At 43.2% G+C, this 16,266-nt stretch overlaps 1 protein-coding gene across 2 annotated transcripts in view; it reads left to right on the forward strand.

The window, feature by feature from the left end:
* The first annotated feature begins 4,194 nt into the window (after window positions 1–4,194).
* Window positions 4,195–16,266, forward strand: part of SOS1 (SOS Ras/Rac guanine nucleotide exchange factor 1) — a 147,543-nt gene continuing 135,471 nt past the window's right edge. For both annotated transcript variants that reach the window (XM_067703201.1, XM_067703202.1), the window contains exon 1: window positions 4,195–4,412. In XM_067703201.1, the coding sequence (XP_067559302.1) occupies window positions 4,326–4,412 (87 nt within the window). In that variant the 5' untranslated portion in view covers window positions 4,195–4,325. The remainder of the gene's footprint in view (window positions 4,413–16,266) is intronic.

Below are 16,266 nucleotides of genomic sequence, written 5' to 3' on the forward strand. Positions count from 1 at the left end.
CATATCTGGCAAGTCAAGTTCCCCTACCTTGCTCTTTAACAGAAGAACTTTTTTTTTTAATTCCATATACATTTTAGAACCAGTTTATCAAGTTCCATGACAAACTTGGGAATTCAATGAAAGTTGAATTGGATTGGGGTGCAATCAGTTTGAGGAGCCATTACCACTTGAATCAACTGGAAAAAGACTTTTGCCAAAAACTGGACTCTGCCGGGATCCTGAAAAAAAAAAATTCCAGGAATAGTCCTAAATATCTTGGAGAGCTTTTGATCATGTCTTCTAATTGTACCTACCTTGCTCCCCACCATCTTTGCCCGAGAGAGAGAGAGAGAGAGAGAGAGAGAGAGAGAGAGAGAGAAAGAGAAGGGAGGATCAAAGTATTAACTAAAGGTGATAAAGGATGGCTATCCAGTGGTTTTATCAGCCACTGTTTTCTCTGGTGTATTTTTCTGGGGACATAATTGGAGAAATGGAATTGAAAGTGGGGATTGGGAAGAAAGGGTGAGGGGAAGCATTGAGAGGATATGCTGCTGGTAGAGAAGACCTTAACTTTATTGATGGCTGAAACCGCTGTTTCTTATGCCTATTGGACTCTAAAGTTTAAGGGGAGGAATCCTAAATGCGGGCTGAAAAAGACTTCAGAAAGAAGGCGGCATATGTGCTGGCGGCGACAGCGTGGATTAAGAGTTTCACGGTGAGCGTGTATATGGGAGGTGGGGTGAAGCTGTGGTGGGATTGGAGGAAGATGATGAAGGGCATTCTAGGCAGATGGAACAGAATAGGCAAGAAACAAGAGACAGAAATAATGGGTTTATAGGAGGCAATAGTAGTTCATTTTGAGTGAGTGATATAGCTGGAAAGATAAGTAGTGGCCCCATTGTACAAGGCCATGAATACAAAACTAAGGACTTTGGACTTTATTCTGGTATGACAGTGGAGACTCGAACGGGAGAGTAACTGCATCTGAAGTTTGCCTCAGGAAGATCGTTGCGGCTGCACCCAGGCCGGGAACCCTGTGACTGCGTCCGGTTGCGGCGCGAGGCAAAGCGCTTAGTGCTGCACTCCCACCTGCAGGGGGCGCGCCGCCAGCCCAAAAGTCCTCCCCGCCTCCTTTCCCGCTGCCCGTGTTCTGACTCGACGCGCTCAGAACTCGTCTAGCCTGCCTGGACGCTCCCCCTTCGGGCCTCGGCTAGCCTGCCTGGACGCGCCCCCGTGCGTCACGTCCGCTCAGGCTCCTGGCTCTTTAGAGTCGAAGGTGGGGCGCGAAAGGAACCTCTGCGCCTGCGCCGCGGCGCCACAGTCCGCGGTTGCAGCTGAGGGGTCACAGGGCTTTCATGTCTCCACTAGCAAGTTTCTGAGTCCGCCACGGTCGTCTTCTCTCGCAGCACGCCCATAGATTTTGATTTGGCTCAAGAGATACAAGCGAACGATGTAGAGGCGCTCGATTGCTCCCTGACCTTAGCGACGCCGAACCCAACACCACTCCCCTTAGGTCTCTCAGCTGCGAAGAGCCGAGTCTCTTCTCTGCAGTTTCCCTCCAGCTGCTTGCTGTCAGTCTGCAGCTAAAACGTTCATACTAGTGAAAACCTGCCCCGGCCGCTAAGCATGCCCAGCCGGGCTTTAATACATGTTTCTAGGGCTTGTTTACCTCTGCAGTCAAATCAGAGACTCGGAGTTGAAGGGGACCTTGGAGGTCATCAAGTCCCACCTCTTAACCCTCCCCGTCGTCCCGAGAGAGCGAATGTACGGCTTTTACTTGCACACCCCAGAAGATCACCCGTTTCTTAGGACAACTCTGATTACGTAGTCTTCCTGAAAGTTTCCGCCATTCAACTTTTATACCTTCAACAGTATTTATTGAGAACCTACTATGTGCCAAGTGCTGTAGTTCCTGGGGATAAAATGATGAGCTAGAGTGAACACATAAGATTGTTGATCTTGGAGTTTACATTCCAGATGGTGGGAGCGGCGGGGGGTGGGGGAGACCAACAACGAAAAATAATTAAAGGCCGTGGTTTATGCTTGCGAAGAAAGAAGCCAAAGCTTATGGGAGAAAAGTATAGGTGGAAACTACTTAGCGTGATCACCGAAGGCCTCTTGGAGGCGGTGACGTTTATAACCAGCCAAGTGAACAGGAGCAGAATGAGTTACAGGCTCAGAGAAGAGCAAAGCCCTTGAGGCAGGAAAGAGGATGGTGTTTTCTAGGAATAGACAGAAGGCCAGTGTGACTGGAATGTGGTGAGCCAACGTTGAGAATGGTGAGAAAAAGTTGAGAATGTAAACAGTAGCTAGATGCATGTTTTGTGGGTCATGGTAGGAAGTTTGAAAAGTATTCTAAGAGCAGTAGGAAGCCCAGGAATAATTTGGGGCAGAGGCTTGATCTTAATTAAATCGTTTAGAATCACACAAAACCCTATCACATATATATTTTTTTCATATCATTACTTTAGAGATTTGAAAATGGCTGTCATATTTTCCTCTGAGACCCCTTCTCCTACCCCCAACCCCTCTCTAAGCTATGGTTACTTTACCTCTTTTTACCCAGAGGATTTATGGATGATTTTCAAAATGTCATTCTGAACACTTTGCAAGTGTGGAGAACTTTTAAATGTAAATCATATGTGTACATCTTTAAAGGAAAGGAACCAAGACTTTTATGAGATTCTCAAAGAGGTCCCGTAGAGATTAAGAACCGCTGCTTAAACATTTCTCATCTATGTGATTCTGGTTATTGTTCTCTGAAATAGCAGGGTACAGTATCAATTTCAACTCAGGCTGGTTCTTTAAACTGTGATGTAAAAACAATAGGATTGCTCCGAGGATTAAATGAGATTACGCTCAAAAAGTGGTAATGGTAAACCATGAGGCGCCAGCCACCCATTGCTACTGTTAAGCAAACACCTGCATCCCTGGGATGGAGGAACAATTTACAGATAATGCTCCTTTAGCATTCCACAAACATTCACTAAGTGCCTATTCTGTGTAGAGCCCCTAACCCTGGTGAAAAAGATCTACCTTCCAGGAGTTTGTTATCTAGTTGAACGAGCCTTGTAGAGATACAAAAACACGTTAAGCTAAATGCCCGGAGAGGGGACTGAGTAAAGTGTTCCTGGGATCTGCAGGAGAGGTGTCAATTTCCACTGGAGGTAAGTGGTTATTGGAGTTCATATTTGAAACGGGTTTCAAAGATGAACACATTGCATTTAAAAACACACAAAATCAACGTTACGCGTACACATTTTATTCTTGGTGATGTGGAAAGACCGTTTGGAGACATTGCGATCACTTCTATTATGCTGTAGGTTTCGTGAGAAAGGCACCTATCTTTTGTCCAGCCTGTTTACTATACATTGCATGCTCTGGGCAGTCCTTATCTTCACGCTCGGGAACAAAGTACACAGACACACACCCCTTTCCGAAACGAAAGGCCCAGGGACTCCGAGAGAGGGGTGGGATCCTTCTCGGCCCAACCACACAATGGGGGCCGCTTCACCGTAGCTCGCACCGCACCCCGCAGGCCCCACTCGGCCGGGGGTTCGACCGCTCGGGGCCCTGTCGCTCCTCCCCCTGCAGCCCTCGGGGGCGCAGCCACAGCCCGGCGGGGAGCCCTCCCTCGCTCTCTCGCGCTTCCCTCCTCCTTGGCTGGGGAGCCGGAAAACCCGGAGCGAACCGGCCCTGCCCGGCGACGCATGCTCAGTAGCAGGCAGGTTCAGTTCGCTAGTAGGAAGCTCTAGCGCTACACCGGCGTCGGCGGCGGCGGCGGCCGCGGCGGCACCTCAGGCAGCCGGATTCCCCAACAACGACCTCGGGCCTTTCCCCTCCCCCGGTACACCCCGCGCCCAGCTCCGCCCCACCCCGGGTCACTCGCGTTTCGGGGTCCCTGCCGAGCGGGCGCCGCGGCCGGAGTGTCGGTCCACACGCCCTCCCCCAGCCGCCGGCTCCGCCGCGGGGCCAGGCCGGGCCCGGGAGCGCAGCCCCGGCGGGAGGGCGGGCGGCGACCGCGGCGGAGGGCAACCCGGGGCGGCGCCAGCGGGCCGGGGAGGAGTGGGGGCCCGGCCCCGGGGCGGTGGTGCGGGATGCCACCGCCGCCGCCTCCGGGCTGCGTTCGCTCTTCGCGGCTGGTGTCCGTGTCGGGTGGGTGGCCGGGCGCGGGCTTCGCCACCCAGCTCCCTCTCCGGGGCTAGCCCGGCCGCTCGGCGCCCCGAGGGGGCCGGGCCGTCCGGTGGGGCCGCGGCCCTGTTCCGCGCTAAGAGCTCGCCCTCTCGCGGCTCCCCGGCCCGGCCGCCGCCGCCCCTCTCCCAACCCGGAGGCGCCCCGGGGGCACCATGCAGGCGCAGCAGCTGCCGTACGAGTTTTTCAGCGAGGAGAACGCGCCCAAGTGGCGGGGGCTGCTGGTGCCTGCGCTGAAAAAGGTGAGGAGCGCGCTTCCCGGCTGCGAGGGCGCCGGGCCGGGGCTGGGGAAGGGCTGGGAGGCGGGGCGCGCGCGGAGTCGTCTTTCTTCCCGGTCTCACCGCCTCCCAGAAAGGACGGCGCACACCGAGAGGTTCCCTCACACCCGCTGGCTCTCCGTGTTGACATTAACCCGGTGTGGTGTGTGGGAAGGCCGCAGGGAGCCTGAGAGAGTTTGTCCGAAGAATCCAACCGCTGAGAGCTTATTGCCCCTGCCCCTGGTTCAGAGACGAGAGTTGGAGGAGCCTCCGTTTTCAGTGGAGGTCAAAGCAGGCCACTTTTCCGCCTTCTCGGTCCTCTCCCCGAGCTGCTGTCAGCCTCCGGTTTTAGGTGTCCAGTCTGCTCGTCTAAGTGGGCTCCAGAATGCTCTGGCCATAATGCTTGCTCTAAGTAATTGCAGAGCTCGCCTGCCAGCAGGAACAGGGCCTGCTTTGCTCGCCCTCTGTAATCACTCTTCATTCCCCTGAATTCCCCGACTCCTCCGATTCACAGGGGCGGGTGCACATGCCACTGGCCTGCCTTCCTTCCTTCCTTGCTTTCCTTCCTTCCCTTCCCTTTCTCTCTTTCTTTCTCTCTCTTTTTCTCTCCCTCCCCGCCCCCCACGTCTCTCTTTCTCTCTCAAAATCTTGGTACTGTCATTCGGTTTGTTGATTAGAAATTTTAACATTTCTGTGTTTCTTCGAGTTTGCCACATTGTTATCTAAACTTATATACCCCGTGATCTGTACTTTTACACGTTTTAGTATAATTAGGAAGTGTAGTTACATTTTCAGAGCTTCTGAAGCAACGTTGTGACTTAATAATACGCTAAAACATCAGCAACTGATCTCTGAATGAATATTAAAAACTATCAGATTATTTTGTTTTCCTTTTACCTCTTATAAATATAGGGATAGCTTTACTCTTTTAATAGTGTTTCTAAAGCCCCATTTCTTGTTGCTCGAAGAATGTTTCATGTTATCTGATTTTAAAATATTTTTATTCCTCACTGAGAGTTGAGATTATAGTGTACCTTTTCTTTTAAACATTTATACTTTAAAAAAACTGTGTTTTAAGAGGTATCTGATATTTCTCAAAGGCCAGCAACTTTTACTTTCCCTTTTGCGATGTTCTCCCTCTCCCCCTCTTGGTAGCTCACAATGGAACCTATTTGGTTTGTTAGTAGAAATTGCTCATATATTTCAAATATAAGTTACTGACTTTTTTGCTCAGGTATCTGACTAGTCACAGATATCTCTGTGATAATTGTTTCCTAAGAAAAGCAAATCTTTGCCATATGCCTTACCTGCTTTATTCATTAGAAATCCTGTCAGGCTCTCTGTTTACTTTTGCTTTACCTGCTAGCTTGCCATCTTAGGTTGTAATAGAAGGGGAGTAGGAAGTCTCAATGATGCTAGAGGCAGGTATCCTGACCAGGGTGGGGAAGAGACAAAAATTATTGACAATATATAAAAGAACTAATAAAGCACTATCAGTTTGGGGCTGTTTTGCTTGGAAGCAAGCAGTTCCTATCCCATGGGAGTCACCATGAAACCCTGTCAGTTGAGGCTCCTATGAGGTAGTGAAAAGAGCACTGGAGGATTTAGCAGACCAGATCCAACTCTGCCACACTGGTGGCCCATGCTGAAATCTGTCCACAAAAGCATTTTTTTTGGCTGGCATAGTGTTGTTTTATTTTTAATGTAATCAGATGCCAGTATTTTCAAATGGGAGATATTACATAAAATCTGAATTTTGAGCTTTTCTTGGAGAATAGGAAGATCTCTCCACATTGGGCCAGCATTCAAGCAAGGCAGTAAGCTGCTGGAGCTGAGTAAATGGCTGCCTTCTTTAGACAAGGCATCTGTCTAAGATTTTCCACAGTCCCCACCAGTCCTCTTTGCTTATTTATATAAACCCGGTTTGACTTTAAGCAGAGATACCCTTGCTTGACAGTAGAAGTGATGGGAGAAGGTGGAAGTGTACACAGTCTCGCTGATGTGTGAGATTCTCCCAATTCGTATATAAAATACGCACTAAAGATGATTTTAAGCCACCAAAGACAGGTTGAAAATATATTTGGTAGCTCAAAACCTGCATTTTCATCTGCTTGTTAGACATTTCCTGTGGATATCTCCATATCTTCTTTTCGACTTATTGTACTGTTTGCAGATGCATCAGCTTGTGTTATCTAACCTGAGGCTCTTTGAACATCCAGGTTTTCTTCACCTGCACGGCCTTTTGCCTGGCCTAACACCACTCATCTTCTGGACTCTCTAGACCTCAGATCTTTTCTCAGATCCTCAGGCCTGAGTTGGATAGTCTTTCTTTCAATCTAAATATTCTTTTAGCACCCTAGCCTAGCACTTAACAATGAATTTTAAGTTCCTATTTTTTTCCTGTTTACGTTCCCCACCCCAACCAGATTGGATGGTCTTTGGGAACAGGGACAATATTTTACCCTCGTTTTATCCTCCATGTATACAGTGCCTGACGCCTGGTTGGCACTTAAATTTGAATGAAAGGGTAGGGAAAACCCAAACAAAACGATCAGCTCCCTCCCTTTCACCTATTAAAAAAGAATTCTTCTTGATCTATTAGCTGTATTATTTTATTTGACTGGTTCAAAACTTTGGAGTCATCTCTGATGACTTAGTACTGCCCACACCCAGTCAGAGCCTGTAGCTTCATTCCCCTTGACATGTTCTTTTAATCTATTCCCCCTACTCCCACTGCTCTTGAGTCCCCTTTCCCAGACTACTGCTGTAGCCTCTTTACTGAATTCACTGCCTCTCACCTCTCCTTTATCTATTTTTCAAATTTCAGAAGTTATGGGACACTTCTGAATGTGTCACACTCTTGTTCAGAACCGTTGATGTCTTTTGAGGGCATAGAATGAAGTGTGTATTCTTTGGAATAAACTTGATAGTGATCTGTGGTCTGGCTTCATCCTGCTTTTCTGGATGGATTGCTTACCATAGTCTTTCATATACTTTATGCTTCAGCCAGACTGGACTACTACTTTTCCTGAAAATCCCCAGAAGGTCTCAATATATCTGTTAGTCTAAGTCCTACCTTATCTATTGCATAAGCATATTGTGCCTACTGCAGACCAAGTATTGCTCTCAGCACTAAGGATTAAAAGGTAATTGACATCATCCAGAAATGACTAAGTTCGAATATGATGGGAAGTGGCAGAAGATGAGTTTGGAGAGGAAACTGATTTATAGAGAACTTTTTGTATGTTAAGCTAAGGAGTATGAATTTTATCTTGAGGGGATAGATGGCATTGAGGAATTTTAAATAGGGGAGTAACATAAAATTTCAATTTGAGAAAATCCACTTTGGCCATAGAATAGAAAATGGATTGGAGAATAATGAGACCCAAGGTAAGGAGAAAAGTTAGAAGAAGGCTAGGGTTAATAGTCCAGCCAAGAGATGATATGCATTTGAATTAGGATGGAAGTGTGGAGATGGATTTTACTTGAGAGATGTTTAAAATGCAGAATTGACAGGATCTAGTAACTCACTGATTGATTGGGGGAAATGGTAAGAGTAGGAGGATTCTTAAGTTTCTGGTTTGAGTGCCTGTAGTCAGGATAGAGAATGTAGGAGGAGAACCTGCTGGGGTGGAAAGAGTGGCATTATAAGATGAGTTTTGAACTTGTTGATTTAAAAGTCATTTTGGGTTATCCAGGTGGACTTGTCAAACTGGCAACTGGTTGTTGGTATCTGGTGAAACAGATTTGGGACTTCCAGGTGTGTGAGTAGAGCCATGAGAATAGACAAAGCTTATATCCTATGAAAGACTTACACATGAATGTTCATGGCAGTTCTGTTCAGCAGAAAATTGGAAACAACCCAAATGTCCATCAGCAGGTGAATTAATAAACAAATTGTGATATAGTCATACATTGGAATACTTCTCAGCAGTAAAAAGGAATGAACTATTGATATACAAGACAACGTTGCTTAATCTCAAAATAAGCTGAATGAAAGAAGCCGAAGAAACTGCCCCCTGCCCCCTCAGAAAACACCACAGTATATACTATAAATTTCTAGAAAATGCATCCACAGTGACAAAAAGCAAGTCAGTAGTTATTTTGGGGGGCAGGCTTTTATGTTCATTTGTCTTGATTGTACCAGTAGTTTCAGGAGAGTATACATATATTAAAATTTAACGGATTATACAGCTCAGATATGTGCAATTTATTGTATGTTAATTGTACCTCAAAGAAGGTGTTAAAGTAGGTGAGGCCACCCACTGAAAATGATTAGAGATAAGAATGAAATAAGGCTGGCATCAGAACTGGGGAAATAGAATGGACAATAGGGTGTAGGGGAAGAGCAGAGGGAAAGGCATGAGTAAAGGAGATTAAGAAGGAAAGAGTCAGGTAGAAAGAATGGGACCCTAGTGTCTGAGAAGCTGAGAATGGAAGGAGTTTCAAGAAAAGTGTCATTAACTGTATCAGGCTATAGAAAAGTCAAATAAGGGGCCTGAAAAGTGTTAGTTAGATTTGACAGCTTAGGGGTCACTTATGTCCAAGCAGTTTCGGTGTGAGAATAGAAGATGGAAGAGCATAGAAAAAGAATAGCAAGAACAGATGAGTTTCTTCAGATTTTTTTTTCCCCCTAGAAGCTTGGAAATGAAGGGAAAAGAGATACTTCTGTGACAAGAAGGGGGTTCAAGTTGGGGAAGACACTTGTTTTTTATTTGAAGGTGATGGAAACTTGTTTATGTTAGGAGGCTTTGGGGAAGGAGCTGATAGAGAATGCTAGTGAAGATACTGAACAAGATGAGCTCAGGAACACAGCAGTGGGATTTGCCTTGAATTATTTGCCAGGTACTATTTTAAGTGCCTTGCATGTGTTCTCTTATTCTCACAGTATACTGTTATTGTCTCTATTTTATAAGAGAGAGAACTGAGGTTTGGAAAGTATAACTTGGTTACAGAGTCTGCATTTTTAAGCAGTACTGATGATGATCCGCTACCTCTGGCAGGAGTGATGACATCCTTTCTTCTGAGGTGGGAGGAGGTGAGATAAAATGGGTTTGTAGGTTGGGGAGCAGGTAGTTCATGCTCGGTAGCCACTATGTTCATGATGGAATGAAAGGCAAGATCCTTTACATAGAGTGAGGAAAGAGAAATGAGTAAGGAGTTTAAGAAGCATAATCCAGTTTTGGAATTGCTGCTGTGGAGTCTGGAGAAGTAGCCAACCAGTGAATTAGAAAGGAATTGCTCAGCAGTGCTGAGTGTGGAAGTTATAAATTTGGAGTAGCATTCATTGGTCTAGTGGTTGTGAGATTTTCCTCGGGCAGCACTCATCAGTTTAGGTAAATGGGTAGAGAAGGGTAGTTGGTTGCAGGTGGCTGCAGTAGAGACGAAGAGAATAGAGATATTACAGATGATTGGAAGTGAAGCTATAAGAGACATAATGGAGGTGTAAATGAGAGCTCCGTGGATTAGAAATCTCAATGAGTTAGAAAAGGGTAATGGGAGCAGGTAAGGAATTATTTTACAGTTTACACCTGGATTTTATAATTTACATTTTACTGTTTGCTTTATCACATGCCTATTCATCCACCAATACAACTTACGTTTTGATGGATTTCAAAGTAAGTTGTGGACATCGGTACACTTTACCCCTAAATACTTCAGCATGTATGTCATTAACTTAGAGTTCAGTATTTGTTTGCAGTTCTTTTTGTTTTTTAGGTAAAATTTACATATAATGGAATACACAAATGTTAATTGTACCATTTAATGAATTTTGGCAAATCAGTACAACCTAAGCCTCTACCAAGATATCGAACATTACTATCACTCCTGAAATTTCCCTCATGTGCCTTCTCAGTCAGTTCCTGCTCCCAACCTCCAGAAGCAACTGCTCTTCTGATCTTCTGTCATCCTACCATAGGTTAATATTATCTGTTCTAGGATATCATATAAATAGAATCGTACAGTATATATTTTTGGAAAGGCTTTTGAGATTGTGTTTATGAAGAATTCATTCCTTTTTTCTCTCATATGAACATGTCAAAAGTTTATCAAGTGGATGTATATCAGGGACGTTTCCAGTTTGGGGCCATTATGAATAAAGCTGCCATGAATGTTCTTATACAGGTTGTGTTGTAGAAATGTTTTCATTTCTCTAGGGTAAATATCAGGAGAAATGGCTCATAGAGTAAGTGTCGGCTAGTTTTATAAGAAACTCCCAGACCTTTTCTCAAAGTGGTTGTACCGTTTTATGTTCCCACCAACAATGTATGAGAGTTCCAGTTGCTCTACATCCTTGCCAGTACTCAGTATTATTAGTCTTTAATTGTAGTCGTTGTGGTGGGTGTGTAGTGGTATCTCATTGTGGGTTTTTTTTTTTTTTTGCGGTACGCGGGCCTCTCGCTGTTGTGGCCTCTCCCGTTGCGGAGCACAGGCTCCAGACGCGCAGGCTCAGTAGTTGTGGCTCATGGGCCTAGCCGCTCCGCGGCATGTGGAATCTTCCTGGACCGGGGCACGAACCCGTGTCCCCTGCATCAGCAGGCAGATTCTCAACCACTGCGCCACCAGGGAAGTCCTCATTGTGGTTTTAATTTGCTATATCCTGATGACTAATGATATTGAGCACTCTTTCTTGTTCTTGTAGGTTATTTGTATATCTTCTTTTGGGCAGTGTCTGTGTAAATCTGCTGCCCATTTAAAAAATTGAGCTGTTTTTCTTTACAGTATTGAGTTGTGGGAGTTCTTTGTACATCCTGGTTAACTGTCCTTTATCAGATATATGTTTCATGAATCTTTTCTTCTAGCCCGTGGCTTGTCTATTCATTTTCCTAATGGTGTTTTTTGATGAATCCGAGTTTTTAATATTGATGGAGTCAAATTTATCAGGTTTTTTTTCTTTTAAGGTTATTGTGCCCTGTCCCAGAACCCCTTGCCTGCCACCAAGTCATGAAGACATGGTCCTAATGCTATTTTCTAAAAGCTTTATAGTTTTAGCTTTTACATAATCTGTGGTCCATTTCAAATTAATCGTGTATGATACGAGGTAAGAATTGAGATTCTTTTTTTTTATGCTTGTATCTAGTTATTTTAGAACTATTTGTCAAAGGGACTTTCCTTTCCCTGTTGGATTCTGTTGTTGTTTTTGTGAAAATTAATGAATATATATTATATATTAATGTAAATGTATATTTAAATATGTAATATATATAAAATATATATATATTTTTAGACTCTCCATTCTGTTCCATTGATGTTTTGTTTATCTTTACCCGAATACCACACTATTGATTACTGTAGATTTATGGTAAGTCTTAAAGTTAGGTAGTGTAAGTCCTCCTTCTTTTAAAATATTATTTTATTGTTTCTAGGTTTTGCATTTCAATATAAATTTTGAACCATTCTGTCAATTTCTACCAAAAAATCTTGGTGAGATTTTAATTGTAATTGCATTGAATCTGTAGATAACTAGGGAGGATTGACATCTTAACAATAGCAAATCTTTGGATTCATGAATGTAGTATAGGTCTCCATTTATTTAGACTTTTAAATTTCTCTCAGAAACACTTTAAGTGTAGAAGTCTTACATGTCTTTGGTTATGTTTAATCTGAAATATTTTGCTTTTTGATGCTATTGTAAATTGTTTCAAAATTTTATTTTCCAGTTGTTTGCTACAAGTATATAAACAATAGGTGAAAATTTGGAGAGCAATAAAGAGAAGTTGCAGGGTAACACATGTGCCCAGGCCTAGAGAGAATTTAGTCCAAATGGGAGATGAAGGAGAGAGACTTGTAAGGGGAAAGAGAGAGGGAATTGCAGAAATTTTATATTGCTATCATTTGGAAGTCCTTAAATATGCATCGAGTCCTTCAGTATGCCGAAAATGCATGAAAAAGAAAGGCATTATGAAACTCAAAAAAGTTGTTTAATAAAGATGATATATCTGAATAAAAAACAAAAGCATGTAGCTGACTTTTGTATATTGATTTGTATCCTTTGACCTTGCTCGTAGTTGTTTTGTAGACTTTATAGAATTTTCTACATAATTATGTCATATGCAAATAGAGTCTTATATTTATTTCTTTTTCTTATTTTACTGACTAGGACTTCCATTACAGTGTTGAATCAAAGTAGGGAGAGTGCTCATCCTGCCTTGTTCTCATTCTTAAGGGAAAAGCATGTCTTATTTCACCATTAAGGATGATGTTAGTTTTCATTGATGCTCTTTATCAGATTGAGGATTTCCCCTTCCACTTGTAGTTTTCTGAGAGTTTTGGGGTTTTCTAAAATCACAAATGGATACTGAAGTTTGTCAAATGATTTTTCTGTGTCTCTTAAAATAATCATAAGGTTTTTCTCCTTTATTCTGTCAGTATTATGGTAAATCACCTTAATTGATTTTGAATGTTAACCTACATTTCCTGGATAAGCCATAGCAGATAGTATTTTATTGATTTCCTGCTTTGTGTCAGTATTCTAGGCACTATGCTTGGTACTTTACATACTTATCTCTGTTCTACCCATTGACTTCTCAAGGTGGTGATTTTTACAGCTGAGTTTTACAGATGAGGAAATGGATCCTCAGGCAAATTGCTCAATGATCTTGTGACTAAGTAGAATCAAGATTTGAACTTATGTCTGTTTAGCTTCAGAGACAACTCTTTCCACTGTACTGTGTTTCTTCCTTTGAGTAGGCAGTATAATACAGACAATGGTGTTCTAATTGTCCTGCACCTTAGGTTTTAGGGAAGCAGTGTCTTAGGAGGGAAGGAGGCTGAATGAAGAGGGTTTTGAAACTCCTTGAGTTAGGCTGAGAAGCTTAACTCTTCTACATATTGGGGCTCTGTGTAGAATTGCATTTGACAAAAGGATTCTGCTGTATAAAAAAGTAATAATTTTAAAGGTGGTAGTTAATGAAAAGACAGCATAGACCATAAAGGAAAGGGCTGAGAAGTAATGGTCTTGGGATGGCAATAGGAAGCTAGGAGACTATCCTTGTATGTTTATATTTGGGAGTGAAGGAAGTGACATTTTAGTGGAAGTGGGAGTTAGCCAGGTGAGGATGAGGAGGAAGTGTGTTCCAAGGGTTTGTGGTCCAAAGAGTCTTTGGAGTCCAAGAGGAGCTCAGCATCTTAGGAATTCTGAGTAGCTGGAGTCTGGAGCGTGGGGACAGGTCTTGTGAACCAAATTGTTTCATTTTATCTTGTGAGCAGTGAGGAACCACTGAAAGGTTTTAAGCAGGATATTGATAATAAGATATGAATTTTGAAGGATCACTGTCTGCTCTGTGGAGCCTGGATTAAATGGCAGCAGAACTGTAGGCAGGAAGGTAGGTTAGGGGACTTTTGCAGCAATTCATGGAAGGGATGATGGTGGTCTTGACTAGGGCAGTAGCTGTGGGGATAAAGAAAAGTGGACATATTTTATTTTTATTTATTTATTTTTGGCTGCATTGGGTCTTCGTTGCTGCGCGTGGGCTTCCTCTAGTTGTGGTGAGCGGGGGCTACTCTTCGTTGCAGTGCACGGGCTTCTCATTGCGGTGGCTTCTCTTGTTGTGGAGCGCGGACTCTAGGCGCATGGGCTTCAGTAGTTGTGGCATGCGGGCTCAGTAGTTGTGGTTTGCGGGCTCTAGAGCGCAGGCTCAGTAGTTGTGGCTCACGGGCTTAGTTGCTCCGCGGACTGTGGGATCTTCCCCAACCAGGGCTCGAACCTGTGTCCCCTGCACTGGCAGGTGGATTCTTAGCCACTGCACCACCAGGGAAGTAGTGGACAGAGTTTAGATTTAGAGGTAGATTGGTAGTTGAATGACAGGGTAGTGAGAGGAGTCAAAGCTGATTCCCAGGATTCTGGCATAGGAGTCTAAGTGATAATGGTGATGAAAGGGGGGATACTGGGAGAGGAACACCTTTGGAGGGGAACTAGGAAACCATCAGTACTCTGGGAATGAGAAGGTGTGAGGGAATTGTGATAGGAGGAATTTACACATTGTGGGTAGTCAAGCGTGCAAGCATGGAAGGGATCTTTGTTGGATTGTCCTTATTAATTACAGGCAGGTACAACCTGAAGGCCCTGATGATATCTTTCAATGTACATTTCAAATACCATCTCTACAAAGGCTTTCTACTACAATTCCATCCCCTAAATAGAATGAATCTCTTAATTTCTTTAGTACTTTATACTTCAATTTTAGTACTTAATGATAATCTGCCCTTTACAGTTTGTTTGTATCTGTGGCTTCTCTCCTCCACTATATTGGGAGCTATTTGAGAGCACGATAGGATCCTACTCACCTTTGTATTCCCTGTAATGCTTAGCATATTTCTCATGTATAGCAGGTGCTCAGTACATATGTTGAATTGTATGAAGTTCTGATCTTGTCCCCTCAAGAATATACTTACTAAGGAGTTAGCTGAGATCTTTACCAGTCAAAAGGCATTGGAATTGTCATGTTTGGTGTATCCTATTTTAGCAAATAGGGAAACAAATAATTCATTTGAAATGGCAAAATAGAAAAAAACAGTCTAATGCTGCAAGGGAGAAGCAGATGCCAAGATGGGATTAAGCATGCAAGAAATTTATTAGGAGAAGTACTTGTGAGAGAAAATGAGGACAGAGGCAAGGAGAGTTGTCAGACTGATGTAAGTCTGACTCCAAGTGAAGGAGAGAGGTAAGGAAGGAAGTCTGGGTGAAAGTGTCGTAGTTCTAAGGAAGTTCAGCAAGACCTCAGAAGTCCTTGAGCCAAAGTTGCCTATCACAAAAATTCCTCATCTCCCAGGACTAGGGCTGCCTTAGTATGCCTATGGTGCTCTTTGCCTGGCAGCAGCCAGTTGAGAAGTGTGGCCTCCATGCACAGTGATGGATTTCAGAGTGCAGCAGCTGGGGCCCACAGTCAAGTATTTCCCCTGGAGTCAGAGATCTGAGAGGCTCATTCTCATAGCCAGCCAGGGTCATGTCTGTGGCTATAAATTGCCTGATTTGGGAGAATTTAATTACAGTATTCCCTCAGTTAAAGTGGTAATTTGTTCCCCCCAAACCCCTTATGCTTTAAGAAAAATATACCTTAGGATGAGTTCTAAAAGTCAAAACTTAATTGTCATTGATATTAATAGTACACAGTTTGCTTTAGTAGTTATCAAATAAAGTTTGCATTTCATATTCAAGTTTATTTCATAATTAAACCTTTAATGTATCAAACCACAAACAAAGCAGTAAAGATGAAAGAAAACAATGCAAACGATACCTGTATTATTACTGTATGAACTAGTGAGCCAGGAGCACTTCAGGCACTTCAGCAGTACCTTGAGTAGTCCAGCCGTCCAGTTATGAAGATGAGTGCTTGTTGACTTTCCTTTCTACACTGAGCTGCCTCCGGCAGACAAACACAAATCCGTAAAAGAAATTACTCATAAAGTCAGATTCTGGAAATCTCCCATTGGAGTTGGGGAAGGGAGCATACACTGGAGAAAAGAGGTAATTTAAAGGTTTGGTTTTATGGACCCTGAATTACTCATATTATTTTTAAAGTAGGTATTTTAAAATTGTAATGGGAAGATGATTTTGAAAAGAGTTTTCAAAATTTTCCTGCTGATTTTGACTGGTTTGGTTTTATTCACCAAATTTGTTGAGTATTTATTGTATGGCAAACATTATGGACAATTAAAAAATGAAACATAATTGTTGCTTTTATGAAACTTGTATATGGTGGTAAAAAGAAAATCTGTAATCTTCCCATATGTGTTAAAACACTCCAGTCCTAGTGTACAGAAAGTTTGGTTCAGGGTTAAAAATAAAAATTTAAAAAATAGATAAAAAATAAATAAGTCTTGGAATTAAAAAAAAGTT

Source organism: Pseudorca crassidens, chromosome 14 (assembly GCF_039906515.1).
Source record: "Pseudorca crassidens isolate mPseCra1 chromosome 14, mPseCra1.hap1, whole genome shotgun sequence".
Taxonomy (NCBI): domain Eukaryota; kingdom Metazoa; phylum Chordata; class Mammalia; order Artiodactyla; family Delphinidae; genus Pseudorca; species Pseudorca crassidens.